Source organism: Eremomyces bilateralis, assembly GCF_010015585.1.
Source record: "Eremomyces bilateralis CBS 781.70 unplaced genomic scaffold P152scaffold_6, whole genome shotgun sequence".
Classification (NCBI taxonomy): Eukaryota; Fungi; Ascomycota; class Dothideomycetes; order Eremomycetales; family Eremomycetaceae; genus Eremomyces; species Eremomyces bilateralis.
In genome coordinates this window covers 1,411,864-1,429,403 of record NW_022985072.1, presented here as the reverse complement: position 1 = coordinate 1,429,403, position 17,540 = coordinate 1,411,864, and the positions used below count along the sequence as shown (strand labels likewise).

General features: G+C 52.3%; 7 protein-coding genes across 7 annotated transcripts; 3 read left to right on the top strand and 4 right to left on the bottom strand.

The window, feature by feature from the left end:
• Nucleotides 1–225: 225 nt before the first annotated feature.
• Nucleotides 226–893, bottom strand: P152DRAFT_448427 (uncharacterized protein; the record flags this gene model as incomplete). Its single annotated transcript, XM_033678055.1, has 2 exons — nt 226–539; nt 647–893. The coding sequence occupies 2 exons, from the start codon at nt 891–893 to the stop codon at nt 226–228; spliced, it is 561 nt and encodes a 186-aa protein (XP_033535706.1).
• A 160-nt stretch (nt 894–1,053) lies between these two features.
• On the bottom strand, nt 1,054–3,991 carry P152DRAFT_303584 (uncharacterized protein). The gene is made up of 3 exons (XM_033675105.1): nt 3,651–3,991; nt 2,038–3,597; nt 1,054–1,975 (listed from the first exon to the last, which is right to left on the bottom strand). Exons 1-3 carry the CDS (start codon nt 3,739–3,741, stop codon nt 1,407–1,409), a joined length of 2,220 nt encoding a protein of 739 aa, XP_033535705.1. The 5' UTR covers nt 3,742–3,991; the 3' UTR covers nt 1,054–1,406.
• Nucleotides 3,964–6,254, top strand: P152DRAFT_481226 (uncharacterized protein). Its single transcript, XM_033681803.1, has 3 exons — nt 3,964–4,451; nt 4,499–4,704; nt 4,754–6,254. The coding sequence occupies exons 1-3, from the start codon at nt 4,310–4,312 to the stop codon at nt 6,227–6,229; spliced, it is 1,824 nt and encodes a 607-aa protein (XP_033535704.1). The 5' UTR covers nt 3,964–4,309; the 3' UTR covers nt 6,230–6,254.
• A 327-nt stretch (nt 6,255–6,581) lies between these two features.
• P152DRAFT_513379 (ankyrin) lies at nt 6,582–7,470 on the top strand (the record flags this gene model as incomplete). The annotated part of the gene is made up of 2 exons (XM_033682798.1): nt 6,582–6,780; nt 6,833–7,470. The coding sequence occupies 2 exons, from the start codon at nt 6,582–6,584 to the stop codon at nt 7,252–7,254; spliced, it is 621 nt and encodes a 206-aa protein (XP_033535703.1). The 3' UTR covers nt 7,255–7,470.
• Nucleotides 7,399–8,515, bottom strand: P152DRAFT_303561 (uncharacterized protein). Its single transcript, XM_033675104.1, has one exon. The coding sequence runs from the start codon at nt 8,390–8,392 to the stop codon at nt 7,544–7,546; it is 849 nt and encodes a 282-aa protein (XP_033535702.1). The 5' UTR covers nt 8,393–8,515; the 3' UTR covers nt 7,399–7,543.
• A 224-nt stretch (nt 8,516–8,739) lies between these two features.
• On the top strand, nt 8,740–10,381 carry P152DRAFT_433798 (ras-related GTP-binding protein-like protein A). The gene is made up of 3 exons (XM_033677474.1): nt 8,740–9,004; nt 9,087–9,635; nt 9,686–10,381. Exons 1-3 carry the CDS (start codon nt 8,799–8,801, stop codon nt 10,077–10,079), a joined length of 1,149 nt encoding a protein of 382 aa, XP_033535701.1. The 5' UTR covers nt 8,740–8,798; the 3' UTR covers nt 10,080–10,381.
• Nucleotides 10,382–10,734: 353 nt separating this feature from the next.
• On the bottom strand, nt 10,735–13,018 carry P152DRAFT_433794 (UDP-glucose 6-dehydrogenase; the record flags this gene model as incomplete). Its single annotated transcript, XM_033677473.1, has 3 exons — nt 12,393–13,018; nt 11,102–12,327; nt 10,735–10,954 (listed from the first exon to the last, which is right to left on the bottom strand). The coding sequence occupies exons 1-3, from the start codon at nt 12,582–12,584 to the stop codon at nt 10,735–10,737; spliced, it is 1,638 nt and encodes a 545-aa protein (XP_033535700.1). The 5' UTR covers nt 12,585–13,018.
• Nucleotides 13,019–17,540: the final 4,522 nt, after the last annotated feature.

The following is a 17,540-nucleotide window of genomic DNA, read 5'->3' as shown; positions in this document are numbered from 1 at the left end:
AGGTGGAAATAACCGCTCGCCCTAGGATCTATCTACGATCATCGCATCGCGAACCGCCATTTCCACGTCACCTACGCCTCCATATAACATAACTCATGCGTGGCCTTAATTGTTTTCCGATTTGCGATTACCCACTTAACGCACACACATTTCTCACACACAACACCGTGAATTTTGATTTGCGTTTTCGGGTGTGTTTTTTTTTATAACCACACTGTCCACGGATTATTCGGATGGGGAAGCGACGGCGTATTTTGACATCGATGAATCTCCCTTCGTCGCGTACACTCGACCTGTCTCTTCTGGATTGGTGGGACGGGGACTGCTTTCGTCTGGGTTTCGGACGAGGAGGAGGGATGGGGCGGAGGGGGAGTTTGAAGAATGAAGTGCGAGGGATGGGGCCGTCGTGAGATCGGTGGACCCGTCTGTGTCCGTCCCTCCTGTTCTGTCGTTGCGATCGGTCGAGATCCATGGCCCCACGGGATTCGGCGAGTGTGGTGCTTCTTTCTCCTTCATCCGGCGTTTCTTGGCAGGACCTTCTGCCGCGGGTTTGGTTTCGCAGGGTTGCATTTTGCTTGAAATCGGACACGCACATCTGGGAAACGGTGCCATTATCGCGTGCGATCCTCCTTGCTCTTGCTCTTACTCTTTCTTTTGCTGCCTCTCTGTCTCTTTCTCCCTGTCTCTCCCGCTCGCTCATGGTCTCGAGGGAGAAATAGGAAATAGTGTCGTTGCGTCGTGCATGCCATTAGGGCGATGCCGAGGGCGCCGGGGGCGGCATAGACCCCTGTCTTCACTTTCTCGTATCGGATAGAGTCGATGCAGTTCGCGGAGACGGGCAGATATACGACTCTGTATGACGCGGTATTCACGGGTGTGGCTGGTGCTTGCATGTTGAATATGATGGTATCTCGCTTCCTATCGGATATATTCGGATATATACAGAGACTTGCGAGTAGCGCCGTCTACTTATTTGACTGATATCGTGATTCTCGTGCTTCATTCGCAGTCTGGATATTGGACTGTCTTGACTCGGTCCCACCACATAGGAGAGCTTAGAGTTTGGTCACAATGTAACTTTTATGTCGTTCATGTTCTTCCTATCGCTCTGAAGTCGGCGCCATTGGACTAGCCCACACCGTACCTGATCATATCGCGTTCCACAGCTTCATCCCACGTGCTGTTTCCCTGGCACGCCTGTGCACGCAGATAGTGCTGGAAACCCACTCTCCCGCGGATCAGGAGCTTTAGACTTGAACTGCACGTGGCACTTTCTACTCCACAGAGTCTGTCGAGGATTCCTCCGCCGAAGCATGGGGACGCGCTGCTGCCTCGATCGCGCATACTCCGGAATATCGTGTTCGTTCATCACTGACAGGTCGCCCCATCCGGTGAAAAAGCAGGGTTCATCTGTTCTCAAAGGACGGATATCCACGTTCTAGATCCATCGCAGTCTGGATCAAGTCGGTGAAATTCGGCGTGACAGACACTTGTCGGACTGCAGGAGGCGTGGTCGTCACTCGGCTCAAACTCGGAATGTCGGCGCCCGTCGAGATCGAAGTCGTCCGGGTGCCCGTAGGGGCCGGAGCACGGTTCGACGTCTCCGTATTGCTCACTTTGTCGCTGAGAGTCATCGCCCGCCGCACGGTGCGGTTGTACGCGGCGTCGGCGTCGTCACGGAGCTTGAGCAGCACTCGGACATGCTGGTTGAATTTCCGTCGCTCGGCCACCGAGTCGAAGTCGAGGTTGAGGTAGTCACATTTGAAGCGCTCGACCTGCTTCGGATCTTTGGATGCCGGGTGCTCCGGGAGGCCGAAGACGGAGACGTCCCAGAGGTCGAGGGGGGCGTGAAGACGTCGGACGGTGAAGGTCTGAGGGTGCTTGGGATCGATGTTTTCGATCACGGTGCGTTTGCACCGCTCTTCGGATTTGCGGCACTGGCAGGAGGTTATCCCGATGCCGAGCCCTGGACGTACTGGGTTTGAAGTTAGTGAATGTCGGGAAAACCTCTACGAGGGTCTGTTTTCTGGCACTTACGCTCGAGATGCAGCAAGGAATACGCTCCGTCTTCTTTGGCGTAGATGAATAGAACTGGCGACGGCTGCGAGGCTACTGCAAGCACAGTCTCACCACGATCTGATTCCGTCACCGCGAAGAGGGACTCCTTCTCTCCTCTGACCACCTTAGCAATGGTCGGATTCGTCAAATCGGAGCGCCTCGAACTCTCCGAGCTCTGGCTCCGCGATGCCGACTGTTCGCTCTCGCGGCTACCGGCGGAGCCCATCTGAAGGGACCTTCCAGTGGACAACGGATTCCAGCGCCACAGCTGGACTCGCCCGAGATTTCCGATACCCTTGGACATCAGCTTCAGCTTTTTCCGGTTAAATGACCACTCCACCCGTTTCATATCGGACATAACCTCGAACCCGGTGACAGCCTTTTGGAAAGCGAACACGTCTCTCTCGCACTTGAACTCGTACGGTGTGCCGCCACCTCCCTTGCCGTCACAGATTTTGAATGTCAGTGCCGGACTTCCTGTTTTTGATGGAGGCACTGCGTATAGCGGGATGAAGCGATCGATATGCGTGCTCAGCTTCTCACTTTCTTGACGGGGTACGCCGTTCACGGGAGTGATGTTCCGCGCCAGACGTAACGTCGTCGGCCCTCGCTGGAAGACGACGAGATCTTCCTTCCGCACGCACGGCGACTCTGGAAGCGAGATCTCTAAGACCTTCTCCTCTAGACCGTTCGGTTCGGTCAATTGCTTGGGCGCGGTGGTCTTTTGCGGAGGCCAGATGAGGAATGCCGAGTCGTTCAGCTTCTGGAGTTCCTCGTCGGAGAACTTGACCAGTCCAGGCCACGCGAATTGTTCACATATAAGCTGCTCAAGCCGGGTTACGGTCCGTATATAGCATGATCCGGGACGGAGCGCTCTGAAGGGGCCGCTTTGCTTGATCGTTTCAAGGATCCACTGGGCTTTCAGAAGGTGGAGGTACTGGTCCATGCTCTGGTCGCTCGGGGAATTGTCGTTGACGCTTTCCCGATAATGACGATACAAAGCTTCGTGGCTATCTTCCAGGGGGATGTTTTTCATACCCGAAAAAGATGTCGGAGCATTCACTTCCAGGGCTTTCTGAAACCGAACGTCAAGCCATTCCGGGACAGGCTCCAGCGAGGAATAAGTCGACAGTCCGAGAAGTTGCCGTGTGTTGGTGAGGATCTCTTGAATATCGCCCGCCTGGGAGTTGTATTGCTCTAGCTTGACTGACTCCAAAAAGAACTCGATTCGCTGGATGTCTGATTGCAAACGAGCTCGCAGATCGTCGACTCGCTTTTTCGTCGACGCACCCCAAATGACATTATCAATAAATCCGGTACCATCTCTTACGATCCCCTTATGGGTTTCAAGAAGCTCTTTACATTCTTTCAGCGTGACGTTAAAGTCGCCAATCAGCCCCTTTGCTTCACGCCTGAGAAGGTCGTCATCGGGAGAGTCGCTGCCCCGATGGAGTAGGGAACGATTGAATGCCGAGAGAAGCCTCTTCAAAGTCGGTTGCAATTTGGCCACATCGGCACCGAACTGCAAATATCTTATATCTACAGTCTTCGTCAGTATTAGGGCCTATGAGGAAGACGCAAGGGAGACCAACCAGCGCGGTTTACCTGGGTAAAGCAATTCTCGTGGATCCATATGCAGATCTCGATCCCTTTGACAATGTCAGCTGCTTGAATCACCGACATGATGCATAGCTGCTCGACCAAGTGGATTGATTGCGAGACAAGTCGCCTTTTAGAACCGATCTTCGAGCCCTCAAGAAGCAATCCGCAAGGCTACGACCCAGCTCGACCTGTGGTGGCTTAGAGCTTCAAACCAGTCACATCACGAGAACGTAATAACCTTGCGCGACATCGCAGCCGAGAAATTAATCAATAAACCTGCAGCCACAGTCACTAAACCAATCCGATGGCTTGAGACCATGGAGGCGCTGCATCACTGCGGTCACGATGGTTCGAGATGCCCAGTTGTAAATGAGCAACAAAATAAGAAGTCTAGGCCCAGTCCGCCAAGATAGCCTTGTGTGCTCACCGAGATCATTGGAGCTGAGGATGCGCAATTTACCTAAAGTATCGCTCTTCGCGACAATGGCGTACTGGGTAGGCGAATCTAGCCTTGCGAAAAAGGGCAAGGTAGAAGCACCGCAGCGATGAGGCTGCAGATCAGGAGACGCACTGTGGTGCGTTGCTACAAAAGGTGGCTGTCTTCGCTTTCATGTTGGATTCACTCGAATGAGCTCAGCAATGAATCATTATGGCGGCCTTTGACCAAGTAGAGTTTGAAGATGTGCTCCGGGATCTCGACGAAGGCCATCAACGCGTTGATCGCGCCCCCAGCACCAGCGAGTTGCTCGGCCCCTTCAGCATCATCTGCCTCTTTCTGAACCGTACCATAGGTAAGTTATGGGCTCTACCTGTAGTATTCCAATCTTAACGAGTATAGGTTCGGGAATCTTCATGCTCCCGGGAAAGGTCCTCGCTGGAACTGGCAGCGTCGGAGCATCGCTACTCCTGTGGGCCTTCGGGGCCCTCATACACCTCTGCGGTTTATTAGTTTGGCTTGAACTGGGACTTTCGGTGCCGTTCCGAAATGTCCCAGGCACCAACGAGCAGAAGAGTGTACCGCGCAGCGGGGGAGAACTCAACTATGTAAGGTCTGAGCGAGTGATATCCACGGTCGAGGCTTACCAGTCATCAGCTTCAATTCATATTCTACAGATCCAAGCTCTTGACCGCTTGCATGTATGGCATCCCGTACATTATTGTCGGCAGCCTAGCCGGTAATTCGATTGCGATCGGGAAGTTCGTGATGGAAGCCGCTGGCCACGAGAAACCTAGTCGAGGTCCGATAATAGGCATTGCACTCGTTGCGTTGACAGCCGCGGTGCTAGTGCATGTCTGTTCGCGCCGAGGCGGAATTTTGGTCAACAATACCTTCGCGATTCTAAAAGTCCTCCTGCTGGTGGTGATTATCATTTTCGGTTTCATTAAGGCTGGGGGGAAGCGCTTTGGGGGGCAGCCTCCTGCGACTGACAACTTCGATCTGGACAAATCGTTCAGCGGACCGAAGAGGACGGTCGTCCACTACGTGGATGCGTTGATGTGTGTGCTATATCCATACTCTGGGTTCCAGCAGCCATTCTACGTCCTTAGCGAAGTCCGCCACCCCAGAAAAATCTTCCCAAAGTCGACGATCCTCGCACTATGCATCGGAGCCACGCTCTTCATGCTTGTGAACATCGCGTACTTTCTGGCTGTCCCGAAAGAGGTGCAGTTGAAAAATCCCAGTATACCCATGGCATCCCTCTTCTTTCAACACATGTTCGGCGACCACCGTGCAAAGCAAGCCATGTCCGGCCTAGCGGCTTTCTCGATCTTCGGGAACATTGTTGTGATGACCTTCACCGCCTCGCGAGTGAAGCAGGAGATTGCCAAGGAAGGCGTCCTGCCATTTTCGCTATTCTTTGCAACGAGCATGACCACTCCGTGGGCATGGTTCAAGGCAAAATGGAGCAGGAGGCCAGCATCCGACAGCGAAGATGAGCGCCTTGAGCAGACCCCAATGGCGGCTTTGGGTTTGCACTGGGCTATGTCAGTGCTGTTGGTCGGCGTCACCGCAATGCTTCCGCCCGAAACGTCGTATGCTGTCCTCGTCGATCTATACAGCTATACCATCAGGGTTCTGGCGCCTCTGATCGTGTCGGGGGGGCTGCTGTACCTGAAGTTCAAACCGAGCGTCCAGTGGTCATCCAGGGCAAACTTCATACCCTGGCTATCGCCTACTCACGTCGTCGTCTATTTCTTGACCTTGGGCTTCCTTGCTATAGCATCGTTCGCCAAGCCCCCGGCTGAGTCTCCGTCTGCTTTGACCGAATCTTTGTCTGCTTCGGTTGCTGTTCCCGTGAAGTGGTTCATCGTTCCAACGGTCGGCATTTCAGCGTTGACGTGGGGGTTGATTTGGTTCTTGGGACTCAAAGTCGTCATGTGGTCGGTGGGAAGGGAGTTGAACGTTACCAGGACACCGATAATTGTGCCGGACATCGACAGTCAGTGGGTGCAGAAGGCTGAACTGATCGAGCATGAGTGGCATACACGAAGTCACCGCCGGACAAAGCCTGCCTCACCTTGTGAAGATGGGATAGAGATGGCATCTTCTAGTTCAGTATCGATTTGATTGCTTGTAGCACGGTTAGTGGCGGTCATATAGGATTGGATGCTTTGATATTGCAATGGAATAAACTAATGATCTAAGACTTTTTGAGAGTTGTAACAATAATACTGCATCATCTTATCATCTACACTTATCCAGCAGTGATGAGAGTGACGGGAATCGTGAAGTTGTAACTCGTCGGATACTCCGTAATAAGTTCACGTTATAAACCGTACCGTATATGTATAAGACTAGCCTAAAATAGTTAAAGCCCTGCCCCACTTAGAATTTCTCGATCTCCATCCATCATTTCGTCAAGAAGTTGAACAACTTTGACGAGTCGTTCAGCAACCGATGGTTTCCCCCTTCAGCTGCCATGGTGCCATCACTTAGCGAGGATGAAATCGACGACATCCTATACTTTTCGAGGGCAAATGAGACTGCCGACCTCGAGCAATTCCTGGCGGAGCTGGCGGGGCAGAAATCTTGCACCAAGAGCGAACTCATAACCGCCGCCGTTGACGAGGAATCTGGAAATGGGGCGTTGCACTATGCGTGCGCGAATGGCCATATTGGTACGAGAGACTTACTCTACTCCATTTGTGTGGATTACTAACATCCTCCTAGACATAGTTCAAGCCGTCCTTGCCTCATTCGACGATTCGAATGCGCCCAGCAGTGCCCCGCAGAATGGCGACAGCCAGGTTTCAAATCAGAGCAGTCCTGCCATGATCTCATACATCAATACGAAGAACAAGTCCGGGAACACGGCGCTTCATTGGGCCTCGCTAAACGGCCATCTTCCCGCCGTGGAGATCCTCCTGAAGCGGAAAGCCGACCCCACCGTGTTGAATGCCGCTGGTCACGATGCGGTATATGAGGCAGAACTCAATGACAAGGGTGAGGTGGTGGATCTTCTGTTGAAGGAGGGCTTGGGCTTGGATACTGCTGTCAAAGGAGACGAGGATGAGAGCGATGAAGAGGAAGAGGATGCTGAAGGGATGGAAGTGGATACGGACGATGCGACGAATGCTGCGAGCGGGAGTTGATATGGAGGCATCGATCATGACGAAGGGAACTCATGATTGAAGGGGAAATGCTAGTTGGCCTTCAATGGCGTGTATGATTACATGATGCGTGTCGACAACTGAAAAGCCCTTCAGGCCTTTGGAATGGCAGACACCTAAACTCAGAGATGACGCTGTAGTAGACCCGTGCTCGAAAAGCAATACGCCACCCTCCATGTTTTAACGGGCCACTATAACTCCTCCCTATCCAAAGAGGTTGTATTCCCCTAAATGATCCATCCCCGAGACTCCCATGCAAATCCCAACCCCGTCAATCCCTCAACCATGCTCTCCGCTTCTCCTCCTTCTTTCCTTTCCTCTTATCCCGGAACGCCTTTATCTCCGCCTTCGACAGCTTCTTCCCCTGCCGCTCCGCCTTCAGACTCCGCCCATCGTGACTATTTGCCGCCGCATCCACATCGAAGAAGGCATTCATCTGCCGCCGACTCTTCGACTCGTCATTATATTGATCGGGTGTCAACTCCGCTGACTGCCACTTCCCCGTAAACCGATTGAATGCCCCCGTCGCGCCGTACGGGTTCGGCCCCGCGTTCGCCATCGCTGCCTGCAATGCCACCTGCTGCCGCTCTCGCTCCTCGTCCGAGTCAGGCTGGTCCGCGATCGCGTAGTCCGCGTTGGGGTCGTAGTCGCCATGGATTGCGGGGTTATAGCCGCCTGCGACTTTGCGCGGGGCGGGTGATGAGGTTCCCCGTGCGGAGCTGGTGGGTACCCGATCGTGGCTGCCGGTGCCGGGGGCGGAGGAGGAGGCAGCTTCGGGGACGCGCGGGTTCTCCCATTGCGTGGCTTTGGTGTAGTGGTTGTAGAAGTAGTAGTTTTGCGCGGCGGCGTCCCAGACCGCTTCCCAGCCGTCGTCTTGTGGTGGGGCTTCATCGGGGAGGGGAGCGGGAGGTTCTTCGTCCGGGAGAGGGGGCGCAGATGAGGTTTGAGGTTCTGAGGGTTCGGATGGTTTGCTCGATGTGGGCTCTTTTGAATTGTCCTCGGCTTTCTTCGACTCCGCTGGAGAACGCGCCGGTGCTGAAGGCATTGGGGGGTCCTGCTCTTTTGGAGTGTCTGTCTCGGCTTTGTGTGACTGCTCGTGCTCCTCCCGTTCGCTAGACATTATGGCTAGTGTAAGTTCAGTGAGGATCAGTTATAAGGATATGGAAAATGGCCTGAACGGAGAATATTAAATGACGGAGGTGAGGGCAGCATTGATGTATGGAAGGAATTCTAGGATCGGGCCTCCAGCCAATCAGAGCTTTCTATTTCCCTTCATCTTCAACCACATTTTCCGCCTTAGGCTACAACAAATATCACCGTCCATCAGAATATAAGGCGAAAACTTTCCTTCTTTCAGGCGATAAGGCGATAAGGCGATAAGGCCAATACATCCACGTGCTTCATCAAGTGTTAGAGCTATCAACATCAAGATGTTGTCACTTCTATTGGAGTGAGTTTATTTCTTTCCCTCACTTCCTCGTCTCACATAAATATCAAATTCTGACTGAGTATGAAGACAGCGCAAGATGGCGTCACAATACCCCAAGCGCCTCAAGCAGCGCAAAGTGCTTCTCATGGGCAAGAGCGGAGCCGGCAAGTCGTCGATGAGATCCATCGTCTTCAGCAACTATGTCGCGACGGATGTAAGGAGGCTTGGAGCCACCATCGATGTCGAGCATAGCAACATCAAGTTCATGGGGAATCTCACTCTAAATCTCTGGGACTGCGGCGGGTAAGTTCTTCACTATCATCAATGACATCACTCGATTCCCAGTGAATGTTTTCAATGAACGTCGACGCTAATATTGCTACAGCCAAGATGGGTTTGTTGAGAACTACCTCACTCACCAGCGTGAGCATGTGTTTGGCAGCGTGGCAATCATGATCTTTGTCTTTGACATCGAATCCCCGGAGTTCCAGGCGGATGTCATCAACTACTCCAACATCATCCACGCGCTCCAGGAGTGGAGCCCCACCGCCAAAGTGTTCTGCCTCATCCACAAGATGGATCTTGTTCAGAATCAACTGCGTGGCCGTCTCTTCGACGAGCGTTCGCAAGTCATCCGCGATCACTCCGAAGTCTTTGGCAAGACCATCGAGTTCTTCGCGACTAGTATCTGGGACCAATCTTTGTACCGCGCGTGGACCCAAATCATCTATCACTTGATCCCGAACGCGTCAGAGATCGAGAGGATGCTCCAGAACCTCGCCGAGCTCATAGATGCGAGGGAGCTGGTCCTCTACGAGCGCACCACCTGTCTTGTGGTGGCGAAGGTGACTCGGGGCCTGGAGAAGCAAAACCCATTCAAAGATCGATTCGAGCGCCTTTCGAGCATCCTGAAGAACCACAAGCAATCCATGGCGTAAGATATCCGCAAATCCTCTTAATGTCCTTCACTAATTTCTATCACAGCAAACATACCGGCGTCCCCGCGGGCAGTGCAAACTTCGCCGAGCTGCAGATCAAGACTGGTCGCTTCATGTTCTTCATTACCCAACTCACTGAGAACACCAACCTTGCCGTGGATCTTCCCCCGTCCGAGCAGATGTTCAACTCGGCTCGGATCAACATCCAGCTCGTGCGTCACAAGTTCGAGGAGCTCGATGTGGGAGTGAAGCGGCTGCTTCCCCAACCGCAGTCCCCGCAGGCCTCTATGCAGAAACACGCCGGGCCGAGCGGAACGGCAGGCCAGACTGACGATGATGACGGCGATGAACCGAGTGAGGGGAGCGGTGAAGGTCTTGGCGAAAGGTCCGCCCAAGAGGCCGAGCAGTCTGACGATCAAGTCCAGACGGCTGGGGCATGAAGATGGAAATGAGACGCCAGTTTGGTTCGTTCGCGCACGATTTGAGCATTTGCATACCCCGTTCCAGTGATTGAGCGAGTTCCATTTCCTTTGGGTTTCCCTTGCACTCCTGGCGGGGTCAGCGTTTGGCGTTCGCATACCTGGTTATAGCGATGATATCCCCAATGACCAGCGCAGCACGGTTTCTTCACTTTTGTATGATAGTAGGGAGCGACGATACGGATCCCGAATGCGGACTCCCGATAGGGGAGAATATAGGATTTAGTAGTCTATGATAGGGTCTATGAATGAATGGAACACCATTCTATGGAGCTGGTGTGCATCACACCGCTGCCAGATTTCGACTTTGCCGTCTCCTTCATGGTGATGTCGGAAAACTGCCCGTAAGATTACCACACATGGCCCGTGGCGATGATGCGCCGCTTAATCATATGCCGCTCCTGATCCAATCCGTTGAAACCCCAGATGCCCACCATCGCAAGAATCCCCAGCGAAAAATTCGGAAGAAATATTATAGGTGCCATGTGATCCAACCGCCCCTTTCCGACATCCAGTGCCGAATCACCAACGTTCAACAACCGACGACAGCGGCGACAAATTATTACGGATCAGAAAATGACACTCGGAATGAAAGCTAGTAACCCTGTTGCCGGCATTAAACAGGCGAACCTTCCTGGCTGCTCTTCCGCCCGCTGGGTACGCTGCCCCGCTCGCGAAACGACGCGGACCCGGGCTTCCCGATGCACTCGACGCGGAACCCCAGATCCTCCAGCTTCGACTTGTCGACGACGTTGCGGCCGTCGAAGACGAACATCGGGCGCCGCATGACCGAGGCGACGTGTGCCCAGTCCATGCGGGGCATGCCCGACGAGGTGCTCGACGCTGCCGCTCCGTTAGCGTGGCCATTTGCGCCGTTCGGGCTGTCGGTGGGGTCGTCCTCGACCTGTGGTGATGCAGGGTCGGTCTCACCATCTGATTCACCGCTTGGTCGGCTGGTGGTCGGCGCGACCTTGTTGCTGAACTCATCCCACTCGGTCAAGATGATGACGGCGTGGCTGTCCGCGCACGCATCGTAGACGCTCGAGCACAGGGTAACGTTCTCCTTCATCTTCGGGAGGCCGATATGGGTCTGCTTGAGGTCGGACCAGACCTGTTCTTCCTCGACGCGGGGGTCGTAGATGCTGAGTTTCGCGTCCTCGGCCACCAAGCTCTCCACCACGGTGATGGCCGCGCTCTCACGCGTATCGCCCGTATCCTTCTTGTACGCGAACCCCAGGATGGCGATCTTCTTGTTCTTGAGCGAGTTGAAGAGGCATTGGATGATGCGTTTGGTGAAGCGGTCCTTCTGGTACTCGTTGATATCGACGACGCTCCTCCAGTACGCCGCAACCTCGGGTAGGTGGAGAGTCTCGGAGATGTAGGCGAGGGAGAGGACGTCCTTCTTAAAGCATGATCCGCCGAATCCGACTGACGCTTTCAGCATCTTGCGGCCAATACGGGTATCAAGGCCAACGGCATATGAGACCTCTTCAATATCTGCACCGGTCGCTTCACATACGGCAGACAGAGCGTTGATGCTGCTGATCCGCTGAGCAAGGAGCGCATTCGCAGCCAGCTTCGCCAACTCGGAGCTGAACGTGTTCATCGTGATAATATTTTCCCGCGGAACCCATGCGGCGTATACATCCGCCAACGCAGCGGCGGCACTAAGGCCAGCCGCCGTGTTTAACGATCCGATCAGAATCCTGTCCGGCTCCATGAGATCGGGAATGGCCGTCCCTTCAGCCAAAAACTCGGGGTTGGAAAGGATTTCGAAGTTCACGCCGGGATGACCGATGGCGGAGAGGATCTCGCGCATATTCTCAGCCGTCCGGCATGGCACCGTGCTCTTCTCGACAATGATCTTGTCGGTGGTCGCCACCTCTGCGATGGTCCGGACAGCCGACTCGAAATAGCTGAGCTCGGAAGCGCGGCCGGCGCCGGTGCCAGTGATTTTGGTCGGGGTGTTCACGCTCACGAGGATCAGTTCCGCCTCTCGGACCGCCGTGTCGACGTCGGTGGAGAAGAACAGGTTCGGCTTGCGGCCACCATCGCCATCTCTTGCTAATTTCACGGCGTCGAGCAGACCCGGCTCGTAAATAGGTAGTTGATCCGATTTCCATGCTTCTATTCTCTTGATGCTAAGATCTACGACCGTTACTTGCAGGTCCGGGTTCTTGTTCGCCATTACGGCGCTGGTGGGACCGCCCTGAAGACCACCTTCGGTCAGTATTTGTACGGCGATAGGTCCCTTACAAGGTTTTGGATGCATACTACGTAGCCCGCTCCAATACAGCACACTTTGGTCACCTTCCCATGGGGAAGCCGCAACAGCTCCTCCGTCCTCTGCACGTGGACGGAATCACTGATTGCTGAGCCTTCTGTGACATGTCGGATCGGAATCGGCTTAGCGGAACTTGAGGTCTGCTGTGTCTGGCATCGGAGATTATCGATTGAAGGAGTCATGATTCGCCCATAGGCACAGCTGTGCAGCTGCCGAGGTGCCCTGGTACGTATAGAAATAGGTTGAGCAGCGGAAGAGATGAGCGCTGTGGCGGGGCGATTGCGCGAATCAGGGTTTCAATGGAGGGATTCAGACCATAAAAGATAGCAATGACTTGGAGAAAAGATGGTTTATATGTGGGCTTTAGATATAGAAGAAATGGGATAGATGTCTTGTTTGTCCATGTACGCTTGCCGTAGAAAAGGAAAGGACAAGAGACGGGACAAACAGCCAACGGCGAGACAGCGATGCGAGACCTGCAGCAAGCAAAATCCAGAAATTTGGAACTTCAAGTGGGGAGGTATGGGGATAACATCTAATTTGGGGTTTAGCAAGCGATCCGGCACCAATTCCATCAGAGGCAAAAGCAAGACTGGTGCTGGGCGCTGGCCTGCTGGCGGACTCGAGGTAGGGAGTCTCTGTAGTCTATACTTTTGATGTAACTTTCTAAGTATCGATAATCACCGCGTGGATACGCCCATGTCGGCTGCAGTGCTGCTCCAGTCTAACAAGGTGTGACCTTGTCTCCGCTACGGGAATTTCGGACGGTGGAATTTTACCATCTTTAATTACTTTCAATACGGTACCTCTACGGTATCTAATACGCTGTCCGTTATCACGTGCTTAATAATCCATACAGCTTCATCCATCGATAACCACACCCAGTGACAGTTTAATCCCAACCAATCAACAACCGCTGGGCCTTCAGTTGCTTTTCAGTTTCTAGGTCTTGCCTACACAAGATGGAATGTGTGAGGATGCCTCATTCATCCAGGCGGGTTTCCGGATGTGGCGTTAGTTGTATAAATATCTTCGTTGGACCGCGTACTATTATGGTACCAGAATCCCGATCGACTCAAGAAACTAACCTGCGGCTGCACTTGGAGTATCCTCACTTCTTTAATATGTCCACGAATACCCCCATTTCATGGTAGGTTCCTCTTGTACATCATCTGGAATTGGGCATTAGAATATTGAGTGCCTTGAAAAAGCCACTGTCATTCTCGATTCCAGGGGCGCCTTCATCGAGCGCTGCGAAAACTCTGTTGCCAAATCAGGCTGGCGAGTACGAGCTGGAGAAGGCCATGTGCAGAAGCTTGTGGAAGAGAATCAAATACCGGTTCCCCGCGTCTATGATATTCAAACGCTATCGAATAACCGCGTCGGTATCCGGATGGAATATGTCGAGGGTGATCACTTAGACAAAGTGTGGCCGTCTATGTCTGCTGAGGAGAAGACCAGCATCGCATATCAACTGCGAGATTACTTGACAAGATGAGGTCAATTCAGCCTCCATTGAATGCCATCTGTGCCATAGACGGCGGCCCCATACAGGACATTCTTACGTACCGATTTTGTGACGGAGGACCTTTCCCAGACGAGGCCGCGTTCAACAATTTCATCATCGACAACCTAAATCATTGTCGTATCCACGCCACTTCGGCGGGCTTTCACCAATCAACTACAAGAAATGGAGTCACTGCATTGTCTTCTCCCATTGCGATCTGTATCTTCATAACGTCCTCGTCCAAGACGGGAAAGTCGTTGCGATTATTGATTTGGAATTGGCTGGTTGGTTGCCTGAGTGGTGGGAATGTGCTAGGTTTTCCAGCGCGACTCCGATGCGAGGGATTGGTGGGAATACGCCGATATCGTTTTCTCGCAAACGTACGAGAGAGAACAAGTCGATTATGAAGCGATCACTCACTGGCAGCGACAGTGACAGTTTTTACTCGGCGTTCGGCGACGGCGAGGTGCATCATGATTGAGTCAGGCAGGACAATAGATTCTAATCATCAGCATACATGTTGGCTATTTGATTTGACCGCAATTGTTTGTTTCAATGGATAGTTCACCTATGATAGTGTGTAGGGTGCACTGATGTACAGTGTCAGCCACATGGTCCGTAGTATAAGCCTCTGCAATGTTCGTACTGATGTTGTAGGTCTTGGCTCCTAGGGACGATGACTGTATGAATGGGGGGGGGGGCAAGTGGTATTTCAAGCAAGTTCTGGTTGGGTTGGATTCTGGAGGTAACTGTCGATTGACTACACTAAGATAATATATATCCTGCTGTAGGACACATTGGTTGGCAAGGTCTAGTCATATGCCCCCCAATCGCAAGAATCGAAACAACCTCTGGTGTATTCTGGACTTTGGTTGAGTTAATAGTTCCTAGAGATACTGAACATCCTTACACATAGAGGGGATGTGGTTGCCGTTACTGGATCTTCGTTCCTATTTAGTAAGTAGTAACATTCTATAACCATGATAGGAGATATTATGAATGAAAGATTGTGAGCTGGGGCTGGGGAATGTCGATGAACGTCAGATGAAGTGATAAAAGGTGGACAAATACTGGTGCTGGTTTACATAAGCACAAGTACAGGTATGAGGTAGCAATATTTTGCTTAGCCAAGCAGTAATAAAGCAGCCAATATTTTCCAACCCCCCTGTATTCCGGTGGTGCCCTGAAGACTAAAGTAGTCACCGAAGCCCCTCCATGTCCGTCGTATTGCCTGCGGATGTCCATCATCACGGGAATTGGAAAAAGCTGCAATGCCAAATATAACCTCAGAGCCTCAGAGCAACGTGACACCGTTACCGCGATCGCCCCGATCATCCTCCCCCTTTTCCGAATTCGAGCCGTCGAGTGGTTTGGAAAGGCGAGGCAGACTATCTGACCTTCGAAGAGACGCACTTGGGGCGAAGAATGGTACTGTGGACATACCGGTTTGTACCGAACGCCTCAATTCCCCCTAATGATATGGTCCGCTAAGATATCGGAAGCGATCTACCTACGGTTTGGGTACAAAAATGATCCACAGCCCAGGCGGCCATTGGCCGAATATGTTTCGATCAGGCCAGCATCCGGTTGTCCAGTGTAACTTGTAGAAGCTTTGCTGTTCCACCAAATGATATTTTGCCTTCCGATCTTGACCATTGATGGGACCGAGATGGAATAAGCACTTCGAGCCAATTTAGGACGCTCTCCCGCTTCAAGTCTTTTTAATTTTCAACAGGCTAAATCCTTAATCACCGGCATAGATCCATCGGTGGTTAGACAATTGAATGGCTGCTTCAGCCTTACATCCATGATCCCACAGTTCAGGACCAACTGATCATTGGATGTTAACAATGCTTTCCACATGTTTCACTCATAATAGACTGGAACTACAAGATATGCTACGGAGTACTTACGTACATGCGCTGATAACATTTCTTCGACGCTGCATGGTCCGTTTTACATATACCGGTGTGGTACGAGAGAAGTCCTAATCACCCCACCCTGCTGTGAACAAGCGATAGTGGCTTTCAATTTGATAAGAAACACAACAGGTTACAAAAACAGCACACATTTTTAATCCATGTCTCTAAGCCATTTGGGAATTTGATACAAGTTGAGTAAATGGCCATAATCGTATCCAGCGCTGACTCAATCACCCAATAGATACCAGTAACAGAGAGGTTAATTTGCTTCAACATTATGAGACTGCCTAACAAACAACCAAACAACGTCATTCCTCGGCCCTATCCTTGAGGAAATTGAAGGAGCCACTGGGAATTCCGCTCCGACGACTCTACCCAGGCGGGCCAGCCAACCAAGGGGCCAGGCTAAGCGTGCATTGGCGGCCGGATCGACGCTTAAACCCCCGATTAGGGTCTGTGGAGCAGTGACGCGTCATCAAATGCTGGGCGGCTCTGAATTTAGGGCCAATCGCCCTGACGCTAACCGTTATAGCGGAACTCTATCCGATAATTTTCATTCTTTCTCGAACCCATTTGCCTAGGGATTCCGAAATCGTCGTCGTTCATTCGTCGAAATTCGGGCGCAGTGGCCTGTGTAGCATCTTCCGAAATGCTTATACGCTTGCCCTTCCGCTTTCGGGGCGGAAACTAGGAATGGATAAAGGCCAAAGGTGTTTATTAACTATTAACGGAAGTTCTCTGAATGCTTAATCTGTGCCCACTGCCGACACTGGCCATAGCTGTTTCATGCCCTGGATTCGTCCGACCAGTGTCAATAATGAAAGCACAGACGGGGTCGGATGATTATTGATGAGTGGTGAGGAATAGAGGATACGAATCGTCCCGTCTTTGGGAATTATCATCGTCGTACTCCATACAGAATACACATCTGACTCCACAGGAAGTCAAGGATAGGTACACAATGCGAATAGATCCTCCCTTATGCCAATCGCAAACCGCTATCCATCCCTTTTCCTATCCTGCCTACATCAGGCATGGCCTCCGAAAAGGAGGAGAGGCGCCTGTGGTACAACTGGCTCCGGGAACTCCAAGTGGCAGTTTCATAACCCCTACAATGTATATTTGTTCCAGTCAGTTGGGATGGATGGTCGCGATGGCAAATTCGTTCCCTGTTCTAGTCGTCTGTCCTGATTTCAAATCGATATTGAGGATTCGTCGGCTAAGCCCTCCAGTCATCTTGATCGTTTGATGGCTATATCATCGGATGACCGTATTCGTATCTATCTTTATATCAGGGATTATTACATGGTTCGGGTTCGCCACTCAGCGAGGGGAAAGCTGGGAAGCTGCGATTGATACCGATATGATAGACCGACATCCGAAATGCCGTGGACGCTGCGGATCAGCCACTCCACCCGGGTGCAAGCTGCAAAACTCTAGGGGCAATGGAGATGGAAAGGAGAGTAGCTAAGCAATTGAGCAGCTAAAAATCCCGACGAGGCGTTTGCTTCACGTTCCTATTGGGCTAGATAGTCTTCTCGCCAAGAACCGCTTCTAACAGCCAAGAACCGCTTCTAACAAGTTAGGTACAAGGAGGGGCCGCGCGACGTATTTCAAACTCCACGTTCATTCTCCACATCCCCAAAGAACTCACGCGACCAATAAGCTAAGACTGTCGATTGTGCTGACTGAGTTCTGACCAGAAGACG

Coding starts and splice junctions, on each gene's coding strand:
- P152DRAFT_433798 (XM_033677474.1), top strand. CDS start 8,799: ATGGCGTCACAATACCCCAAGCGCCTCAAGCAGCGCAAAGTGCTTCTC. Junction 9,005..9,086: donor AATCTCTGGGACTGCGGCGG/GTAAGTTCTTCA, acceptor ATATTGCTACAG/CCAAGATGGGTTTGTTGAGA. Junction 9,636..9,685: donor AACCACAAGCAATCCATGGC/GTAAGATATCCG, acceptor TTTCTATCACAG/CAAACATACCGGCGTCCCCG.
- P152DRAFT_303584 (XM_033675105.1), bottom strand. CDS start 3,741: ATGTCGGTGATTCAAGCAGCTGACATTGTCAAAGGGATCGAGATCTGC. Junction 3,598..3,650: donor TACCCAGGTAAACCGCGCTG/GTTGGTCTCCCT, acceptor CGAAGACTGTAG/ATATAAGATATTTGCAGTTC. Junction 1,976..2,037: donor TTCCTTGCTGCATCTCGAGC/GTAAGTGCCAGA, acceptor CTTCAAACCCAG/TACGTCCAGGGCTCGGCATC.
- P152DRAFT_481226 (XM_033681803.1), top strand. CDS start 4,310: ATGGCGGCCTTTGACCAAGTAGAGTTTGAAGATGTGCTCCGGGATCTC. Junction 4,452..4,498: donor CTTTCTGAACCGTACCATAG/GTAAGTTATGGG, acceptor TAACGAGTATAG/GTTCGGGAATCTTCATGCTC. Junction 4,705..4,753: donor GCGGGGGAGAACTCAACTAT/GTAAGGTCTGAG, acceptor ACCAGTCATCAG/CTTCAATTCATATTCTACAG.
- P152DRAFT_303561 (XM_033675104.1), bottom strand. CDS start 8,392: ATGTCTAGCGAACGGGAGGAGCACGAGCAGTCACACAAAGCCGAGACA.